This window comes from Maniola jurtina, chromosome 15 (genome assembly GCF_905333055.1).
Source record: "Maniola jurtina chromosome 15, ilManJurt1.1, whole genome shotgun sequence".
In the NCBI taxonomy this organism is placed as follows: domain Eukaryota; kingdom Metazoa; phylum Arthropoda; class Insecta; order Lepidoptera; family Nymphalidae; genus Maniola; species Maniola jurtina.
In genome coordinates this window covers 14,024,087-14,034,843 of record NC_060043.1, presented here as the reverse complement: position 1 = coordinate 14,034,843, position 10,757 = coordinate 14,024,087, and the positions used below count along the sequence as shown (strand labels likewise).

Sequence of the window (10,757 nt, the reverse complement as noted above, 5' to 3'; positions counted from 1 at the left end):
CGACGGAAATATTTTAATAACAACCACAAAGATAAAAAAAGCATCTAAATCTTTGATTCGTTATTGTATACTAGTATATGCTCGCAGCTTTTTCTGCGCCCGTCAAAAGCTTCATCGCTTGAACCTTGAGAAGGTATCAAAACCAAAGAGACGAATGCACTTTCACCTTTATTATACTAGACTAGATGAGACGCCTTGACTTTGCTCATATGGAATTTTTGAAAATCCTTCCTTATTGGACTATTGACCTACATGTGAAATTTCAAGTTTCTATGCTAGACTAGACCCTGTGCAATGGTTTGGGCTGTTCGTTGATATAATATTATGGATTAACCACGTTTTTGAGTGAAGAAAATCGTAAGGAAACAAGTAAAGATAAGATAAGATAATAATTTATTTAAAGGAACGATTTTTGAGTGAAGAGACAAACTAATCAATATTCCACAATAAAAGTACCTATGATCAAATTTATTTCTGTACAAACACTTAATTTCTTTAGAAAATTAGTCCGACTCTTGAAGTAAATATTATTTCTTTGTTCTTCGTAAATAAATCTTTTAAAAATTGAACATTCAGCGAAAACATCTCATCAAGTGCGGGTCAGAACACGTATAACATATTAGGGTTCCGCATCGTCAGCGTAATCAAAAAAATTACTATGAGAAGTTTTTGTGTGAATTCTGTATACAGTTTGTACCAAGTCTAACTAAGCCTAATCTAAGTCTAACTAATCTTGGTCAACTATAGCTAATTTTGTTCATAACTTTATACTATGTACTAACATTCTAGTCAGATTTTTCAATATAGAAGTGAAGAAGCTGAAAATCTACTCCTTCAGCTCACATAAAACTGCCTCTTTACTTACACATTCGAAAACTTTTGAAACCTTAATAATGGTGTTTAAAGATGGGTTAAATATCTCTTCAACGAATCCCATTTGAGGGGTATGCAAATTTTTTTAGACTCACTTTTTTTATGTGCTAACAGGAGAGTAATCTTGAAAGATTTTTTTTTAATTTGAATATACATATATCTCCGTGCCTTTCAACTATACTCTAGTTCTAGGTATTTTATGAGTATAATGATGAGGATACATGGATGGACAGACAGACGGTCTCAACGAAATTTTAGGGGTTATTTGTATTACTGCGGAACCCTAAAAAGCGTGGGAGTAATAAATGTCTAGGTACATGACGACCTATTTAAATCGTAGCTGCTATAAATCAATAGTTCCAGTGTTTAACCCGGGGCTTATTAGCAGGCAGTAATGAGGGTTAATGGAACTTGGCAACGCGGCGTTTTGTGCCCATTTCATTTACAGTGTAGGAGCTGGCCTGTTAGTTGATAGGCTTTTTTTATGCATACCGTATGCTGCAGGTTGCACCATACAGATTTGTCTGGTTCAGGTTTTTGCGGATTATAGCAAACTAGCTGATGCCCGCGACTTCACCCGTGTGGATTTAGGTTTTTCGAAATCCCGTGAGAACTCTTTGATTTTCCGGGATAAAAAGTCGCCTATGCGTTAATCCAGGATATTATCTATCTCCATTCCAATTTTCAGCAAAATCCGTCTAGAGGATTTTGCGTGAAGGAGTAACAAACATACACACACATACACACACACACACACATACACACAAACTTTCGCCTTTGTAATATTATAGTCTGATTAAGCTTTTGACTCCCTGAGCACAATTCGTGAATGGACAGACCGGTGTTTTGATAGTAGTAATAGTTAAATCAGTACGTTTTTAAAAAGAGCTGGGTGGGTGTGCTTGGAAAGACGATCTTAGCAGTCTATGTCATGTGTACGTTGTTCGTCTGTTTTTCAAGGTTTCCTTTTCTAGTAAGGATTCTAAAAAACCGGCCAAGTACGAGTCAGACTCGCGCACCGAGGGTTCCGTACTCGGCTCTATTTTTTTTTGCAAGATATATCAAAAACTATCACACATAAAAATAAATAAAAATGTACAGGTTAAGCCCTTTCATATGATACCCCACTTGGTATAGTTATCTTACTTTGAAAATTGAAACACGTTTTAATTTTTTTTAATGCTGTAACCACAAATTCGGGGTTTTCAGATTTATTCCTGTACTTGTGCTGTAAGACCTACCTACCTGCCAAATTTCATGATTCTAGATCAACGGGAAGTACCCTATAGGTTTCTTGACAGACACGACGGACGGACAGACGGACAGACAGACAGACAGACAACGAAGTTTTTCCTTTTGAGGTACGGAACCCTAAAAGCAAGGTTTTCTAAAACCATTATGGGCGGATAAGGCTTTACAATCTTTAATATCGAAAAATCCGATAAAAATAAATGATTCGTGAAAGCTTTGTTGTAACTTTGCTGTCTACTGAATGTGAACTGAAACTTTCAGAATCTACGCAGACAGCCGCTTTTTGTCGGAAGCCCATTTTTATCCGATAACATCCAACTGTAGACAGTGGGAAGTGATCTCCAATTAAAACGTGGGTACATAATTACAAAAGTTAGAAGTCCAGGATCGAAATCACGACTTCCATGACGGCTTAGTCAAGCATAGATTTTTTAAAAATGTACGAAATTAGTAGATAGCATATCCCAATTATATTTCACGAACTCTGTTTTAATTTGTTGTTCCCTAGAAAACGCTATAAAGGAGTCATGTCTTGCAACACAATAATACCTTTGATCAATATCTACTTCGCTAAAAAGTGTCTGGGAATTTCAAGTCATTCATTCAAATTGGGTACTCTCGAACACATTGAAATTGCATGACACTTAAGAGGGCTCTCTCCGTCACTCGCTTCATACAATCGTAGTTCCGATTTCATTTGAATATTAAGCAATCAAAGTCCATGAAATTTTGCAGACATATTCTAGAAACTAATATCTATGTCTGTGGTTTTCCAGATTTCTGTTAAAATATTCGGTTTCAAAGTTACGCGGTCTTAAAAATTTTCATACAAATCATTGAGCCCCTGTAATTTTAAAACTACATATTTTTAGAAAAATCTAAAACACCACAGACACAGATATTAGTTTCTAGAATATGTCTGCAAAATTTCATGGACTTTGGTTGCTTAATATTCAAATGAAATTGAAACTACGATTGTATGAAACGAGTCGAAACGAGTGACGGAGAGAGCCCTGTTAAGCTACGCGCCAAAGTCTGAGAAGAGCCCACAACAAACTCAGCTCAAAAACAACTCAGTGTTTTTTTTCCTATCACCAATTTATAAAATCACTTATAGCTATTAGAACTATTAAAACTGTTTTTCAATTTGTTCCCAAGCTTTCTTATCAATTAAATCCTTTACATTGTAATAGGGGTTTTCAATCAGTTTACGTTTTATGAAAACTTTGAACTAAGTCATAAGTCATAAGTAACTTATAGTAAGTAGACTATTAAGTCAAATGTAAGACAATATCATTTGATATCATCTATCCAGCTAAGGAGGGGTCTGCTAATGCTGCGCTTTTCAGTGCGAAGTCACTATTCTTGCGATGTCTGCTGTAAAATAAATTTTCGGCGATTTTTATCGCTCGTCTGCGGTAGACTTTGAAAAATCAATTTACTGATAGCTAATTAGATTGTTTAAAGAAATTTATAACTTGCTCAAGCTTTTATTAGAAATCCATTTTAAGAAAATAAGAGCCAAAAAATATTTGTAGAACTAATCTTCTAAAAAATCCGTTCAGTAAATAACTTTGAAGTTTTTAACTTAATAAGGCTTCTCTGCATTTTAAATAATCTTTTTGACCTTATGAGACATAACCTTGGATGTACTTGAGTTAGTCATGAATATTCTAGTGATATATTTCTCAACAAAGGCACCTACTGCCTAGCAATATAGCGTCCAGTATGATACTGCACACAAATAGATTTTTAAACTTCTTCATCAACTAACTTCGTTACTTATTTACAAACAGATGACCTTTTCAACTCAAATTAATTCAAATCACTTTCAAATTCAAATTTAAAATATTTTTATTCAACTTTTACTTTTGAATCGTCAAGAGCATCTACCACTGGTTCGGAATGCTGTTACCGTACAGCCAGTGGCATTATAACAATGCACTTAAGTACTTACGTACCGGATTATGCATCCGGAAAGTACATGTAAATAAGACTGTACAAAGTACGGATAGCCCAGATTCTTGTAAACAAGAACAACATACGAGTAAGACTTATAACAACATCATAGAATAAGTAACACTATAGAATGAAAGTTTATTTCTTGAATCAATCAAATTATTACATTACACTAATCACACTAATAACAGTATAAAAGTGTGTGTGTGTGTGTGTGTGTGTGTGTGTGTGTGTGTATGTGTGTGTGTGTGTGTGTGTGTGTGTATGTTTGTTAAGATTTAACAGAAATTTGGAATAAAGGTAGTTTTTACGCTCGATCAGCAATTTTTTATCCCGGAAAATAATTGACACGTGAATGAAGTCGCGGGCATCCGCTTGTTGGAAATATATTCCCTGGAATCGAACTCTCAACGTCCTATTTATGGGATCACAACAGTTACCATTGTGCCAAAGAGGTCGTCAAACTAATTGTTAACTGAAATGTGCCTCCAGGCTTCCGTGGGCGGGCGGCGCGGCCTGTATGCAGGGCGGCGGTCCCTCTGAGAACACTGTGGTAACACATTAAAGACAAAGTAAACATCACTGTAAACTGTGAGAATTCCCTCTCGTGTGTGTAAGTATTGTTTTTTAATGTACATCGCAATTAAAAGCGCAAGAGGGTTTTTAGGGCTCCGTAGCTCAATACGGAAAAGGAACCTTATAGGATCACTTTGTTGTCTGTCCGTCTGTCGTGTCTGTCAAGAAATCTATAGGGTATGTCTTGTTGTTAAGCAAGTTGACCTAGAATCATGATATTTGGCAGGTAGGTAGGACTTATAGCACAAGTAAAGGGAAAAATCCGAAAACCGTGAATTTGTTCATTACATCATTAAAAAAAAGTGTTCATGAACAAATAATAGTATTTTCAAAGTAAGATAACTATGCCAAGTTGGGGTATCATATGAAAGGGATTTAAGTGTACATTCTAAAACAGATTTTTATCTATTTTTATACATTATTGTTTTTGATTTCTCGTGCAAAATGACGGAAAAAATACCCGAGTACGGAACCCTTGGTGCGCGAGTCTGCCTAGCACTTGACCGGTTTTTTTTAATAAAAGTACCCACACACGTAGCTACAGGTATTACGAACCAGTATCTAGTATAGATGAGAGTAATCTTAAGTTGCTTAACAACAGCAGCAGGCAGCCTCCGCCGCGCTCCGGCAGTCTGCCTGTTCCGCCCGCCCGAGCCGCGCGCCGCCCGCCCAGCCGCGCGCCGCCCGAGCGACCAGCCGCGCGCGAACATCGCGACGGGAAAGTTTAATACTAAAGTGTATGGTGGGACTGTGTTACATAATTATGTGTAAAATACGTGTAGTTAGATGTATACAAACATTTATACGATTAATTCATAAAAACTAATAAAAATGTTATGGAAAGTTTCCCACGTGTTAGAAAAGTTTTTTTTTACTTTTGTGTATGATTGTTCCAAGAGAAATAATAAATTATAAAAACTGTCGTTAAATCAAAATAATATAGAAGTGTTTCAAAAATATAATATGCTATTTAACAACAAATAAAGTTTAAAATGTAACAAAGTATATGTTTCTGTGCAAGTGAAAAATAAGGAAATGTGTGTAATTGAAAATTATAATATTAAGTTTGACTCTAGTTAAAAGTATTTAGAAATAAATGTTACAACAAATATCTTAATCTTCGATGTACCTGCGCTGTTATGAATTTAATAGATTAACGCAATTTGTCTAATACTCTACAATTAGTTAAAATACATTTCAAACGGAAATATGAATTACCTAGTTACAAAAAGAAGACGATTGAATCGTTAAACTGAATGTTGAATAAATGAGTTAAAACATAAGTTAAAGTTGACCGAAGAGCGATGCGAGGGTGACCATGGTTCAAAGTTACGCGCTTATCATACTGCTGCTGGCCACGTCGCGCCACCAAGCACAACACCTCAAAGTTACGAACCTAGACCAAAACTTAACTAATATAACCATTATTTTATCAAACATCGGATACCTCGAAGCCGAAGAATACTATGCCTCAGCCAGTGATTTCCGTCATAAACGCGAGTCCCACCCTCTCATTAGTCCATTCGATATATCGAAAATGTTCAAGAAAAGAAATCGACCCAAAAAGGCAGGTACACCACAACCAAGTGCATCACCGCTACAATCGGACCATGTACTTAGTGAGAGACAGCTAGCTATTTCACAAGCTGTCAGCGAAACAGACAGAGAAAAAAAAATTATCAATGACTCTACAACTGAAACTGCAGTGACAAGTACTTCTAATCAGCAACAGTATCTAAAAATTAAAAACAAAATAGTTACAACTTCTGACCAATCTAAAACTACGACCAAAGGTATAGCACCCGAAGCTGAATTTGATAGTGTAAGTAAAACAGATGATTTCAATCCTCTAGTAACGTCTTACACCACAGTAGCTGATATCAGTCAGGCACAAGTTACAAGCACAGTGAGTTCTACAGTAGGCACTGATAAAACAGTTGGTAATAGTAAAAAAAAAGTTAAAAGTGTTAGAAATCCTAAAAATAAAAGCAAAGTTTCGCGGAAATCTAAAAGTGTTGTTACCAGTCAACCACAGACAACAACTGTACAGTTTAGCTATAGTGAAGAGAGTAGTAGTGGTGAGGCTAGATTGATAAATAAGAAGAAAGCTGAAAATGAGAGTGTGTGGCCGGTGAAGCATGCTGCGGTGCTGGAGGGGGACATTGTACTCGGCGGACTCATGATGGTAAGCCTTCTAGTTCAATAGCTGTTTAATTATTTTGTGGAAAAACACAGTACAACAATTAAATGACACCAATGCATATATAAAATACTCAAACCATAACTGTCTCCCATGAAATAAATAAGTTAACATAACAAAGTTTTTGACTTCTTGTCTTACCTAATATAGGCTGAGTTAGGTGTTTGTTATAGCTAAGTTTTATAATTTATCCTTTATGAAATGGCGGGACGAAGATATTATGTCGAATAAAAACTAGACTGATAGGTGAGTCGTTAACTTTAAAAATTCAAAGTTAAAGTAAGTTCAATGATAGAAAAGCTTGGGAATAAGTTGCTTTACCAGCTTTAGCAGTTGCTCTAATAAGTTTAAGTGAAATTAAGAAATGGTGATGATAACAAGATAAAGTTGAAAATTAATACCCGACCACACCCGACTGCGATCGTCTTAATAACACTGAAATATTAGAGAAAAATTGTTTGTCTGTCGTTTGGTGTATTTTAATGTTGTTGTACATATTTTATAGGTACCCATGAATTCTGAATTTTCTCCTCTTTCATTTGACACCCCACTCGATACAATAGCAAAAAAATATTTTTGTAGACCCCGACCTTTTTTGATGTAACGTCCGCTAGGTCAATTTTTTTCATATAAATTGTAGCCTATGTCACCTGGGCCTTTATAACGAATCAACTGATACCTGATTCATCAAAATCGACCCAGTAGTTTAGGCGCTACGGTGGAACACACAGAATCTGAATGCAAACATACATACACACGTACATACATACTGCTGAAATCATTACCCTTCCTTTTCGCTTTGCCGCAGTCGGGTAGTGTACAATGATACCCAATTTGAATAAATTCTCTTGCTCGAAAATTAGTTCATTATTAAAAAAAGTAAAACGGTTTTTGGTTCAGAATTAATTTTTTCCAACCAAATGTGGAACTCGGGATACAAGTGCTTATTAAAGTAATTCATTGAACAATTTGGATAGGTAGCTATCCCTTTTATCATTGAGCGATTGAAGCATGAAGTGATCTATCCTTTTGTGATAAACTAAGCTACTGAAGCTTGAAATAAGAACCCTTTTGACATATGTGGCTGAATTAGGACTGGTTTAAGTTTCATTAGTATCCCTTTGACTGAAATAATGCGAAAACTCCTTTATCCACACTAATATTGTATATGAAAAAGTGCTATGTCTGTCTCAGTGGCGTGCACAGCAATTAAAGTTAGGCAGGTACCTACTTCCTTGCAAGTCATAAAGGATAGTCATTGAGCTATTACAACTAGGGTAACTAGTTCTTGCGTAAGAAGTGCTTTTACGCCTCTATGAACTGTATGGCACTGGTCTGTCTGTTATCTTTTCACGGCCCATCCTTTTAACCGATTGCTACTTAATTTAATACAGAGGTAGCTTGCATCCTAGAGACAGAAAATTCGGAATTTTTATGCCGGAAAATTAAAGAACTACCGGTAGATTTTTAAAATAACTAAAAAGCTACGTAAATGGATTCGAGAGCACCATCTACTTCCACAACAGCTCAACATAAAATATTCCACGTTACTTTTGCATCCGTCACAGAAAACGTAATTTCAGAGCTCTGTCATATCTTGCGATTTGATACAGCGGTAATGAAGAGTTATGTACCAACATAACTCCCCGTGGAGCGTTTACGACTACCTCTGACAAAGCAGTAAAAAGGTCATGATTATTGTATGAAATATCGCTTTAAAAATGCTGAGTATCGATTGCATTTTGTATTTATGGGTTCAATGTTGAAGCAGATATTTATAGTACAACAATCTATAATATTGTGTTAATCTGATCTGTTTATAAACACGCTTTTTAACCCCCGACTCAAAAAGGGTGTTATAAGTTTGACGTGTGTATCTGTCTGTGGCATCGTAGCTCCTAAACTGATAAACCGATTTTAACTTAGTTTTTTTTTGTTTGGAAGGTGGCTTGATCGAGAGTGTTCTTAGCTGTAATTCAAGAAAATCGGTTCAGCCGTTTGAAAGTTATCAGCTGTTTTCTAGTTACTGTAACGTTCATTTGTTGGGGGTGTTATAAATTTTTAATTTACAATTGTTAAAATCATATTCTGTAAATACAAAAATTCACTTTTCATGAAGACCAACCTGCGAAATACAGCACTATTGGTCTTGGTTATAATTAATTCCTTGTTAAATTATTTTACAAACAATTGTAAGTGTGAAAAGTGTAAAAGCTTTCCTTGAAAAATCAAGTGCGAAGAAAAATAATAATTTCAGCAAACGAATTAGGAAATTAAAATCACGTCCGTCGCTAATTATGACTATCATTCGGCCGCAGTCAAGTGCGAAGCCTTTTTTAAAACATATAATATCTTTGTATATTTATTTAATGAAATGCTTTTGTTTGATTTTAACATTTATTTTAATTAGATTTTCCTAGAACTGATTAATTAGTAGTGCTTATAATGTCTCCTTTGATCCAGGTTGTAATTGAATCTGTAGTTGTCTGTTATGTTAATACATTTTTATGGTTCCGTACCTCAAAAGGAAAAACGGAACTCTTATAGGATCACTTTGTTGTCTGTCTGTCTGTCCGTCCGTCCGTCGTGTCTGTCAAGAAAACCTATAGGGTACTTTCCGTAGACCTAGAATCATGAAATTCGGCAGGTAGATAGGTCTTATAGCCCAAGTACAGAAATAAATCTGAAAACCGTGAATTTGTGGTTACACCATTAAGTAAAATTAAAATGTGTTTCTATTTTTGTACCAAATGGGGTATCATATGAAAGGGCTTTCTTTACCTGTACGTTCTAAAACAGATTTCTATTTATTTTTATGCGTTTTGATTTATCGTGCGAAATGTCAAAAAAATAATACCCGAGTACGGAACCCTCGGTGCGCGAGTCTAAGTCGCACTTAGCCGGTTTTTTTATATTTATATTATTTATACGGAGGTCGTTTTGAAATTTTTTATATGTTATAACGGCGATAGAAAAACAGCTCTGTAAAAGTTTCTACTGTCTACCTATTACGGTTTATGAAATACAGCGTGCTGACAAGCAGACAAACGGAAAGCGGAGGCTTAGCTAGTAATAAGGTTCCGTTTGCACCTCTGTTGGCACCCCTAGACTACGGAACCATAACAATATCTGATTGTACATTTAAAACAATAAACTCTTACTTCTGAGCAGGTACGACATGCAATCACAAAAGTGCTGCTTTTAATTAATCTTTAAAAAACAATCAAATATATTTTTGTCATTGGTACGGACCTATTTGTGTGTAAATAAAATCAGCTCGTTATTTTAATTGGCGGAAGTTGTTTTATTCTCAACTGTAGGAATATAAGTGAAACAAGTTACAACTTTGGTAATTATTTATTATTTTATAACTCACAAAATGTTTTGAGCTTTCACGCTATCATACGCGTTCTAACATTGGTATAGAATTGAAATGTTTTTCACTAACTAACTGCTTTAAATATTACTCAATTAAGGTTATAACTTACGATTTCATAAATATGTAAGTATAGCTAACCCACCAATTTTAAATACATTACATTTTTATTTTAAAAAAACAATAAAGATTTACTTATGGACTTTCGCAAAGCCTGCTTAACACCTGCTTTAATCCAAAATTTGATAGTGATTTCAGCATTTTACTTTGCTTAACTTTGAAATTCCAACCTTGTATCGAAATATAACGAGGGTCAAAGGGCTTACAATCTATTTTTTCTCATCCATTAAAGAGATCCCTTATCAAAATTCTTCTGGCGTCAAAAGTCTTGTGGCTTTATATTTTTTAAGTTGTTAAGCGAAGCGGCCAGACCTTAGTCAAGTTTTAAACTAATTAAAAAGTTCCAAACTGCTCTGTTTTCTGCGCTAAAGTTACGATGGAACAGCGTGCGAAAAATATTTT

The 10,757-nt window shown here is 35.2% G+C and overlaps 1 protein-coding gene across 1 annotated transcript in view; it reads left to right on the top strand.

The window, feature by feature from the left end:
* Positions 1-5,663: 5,663 nt before the first annotated feature.
* The window catches only part of LOC123872535 (metabotropic glutamate receptor 2-like), a 28,555-nt gene continuing 23,461 nt past the window's right edge, over positions 5,664-10,757 (top strand). Inside the window, exon 1 of the mRNA XM_045916853.1 lies at positions 5,664-6,844. Within this exon, the coding sequence (XP_045772809.1) occupies positions 5,978-6,844 (867 nt within the window). The 5' untranslated portion in view covers positions 5,664-5,977. The remainder of the gene's footprint in view (positions 6,845-10,757) is intronic.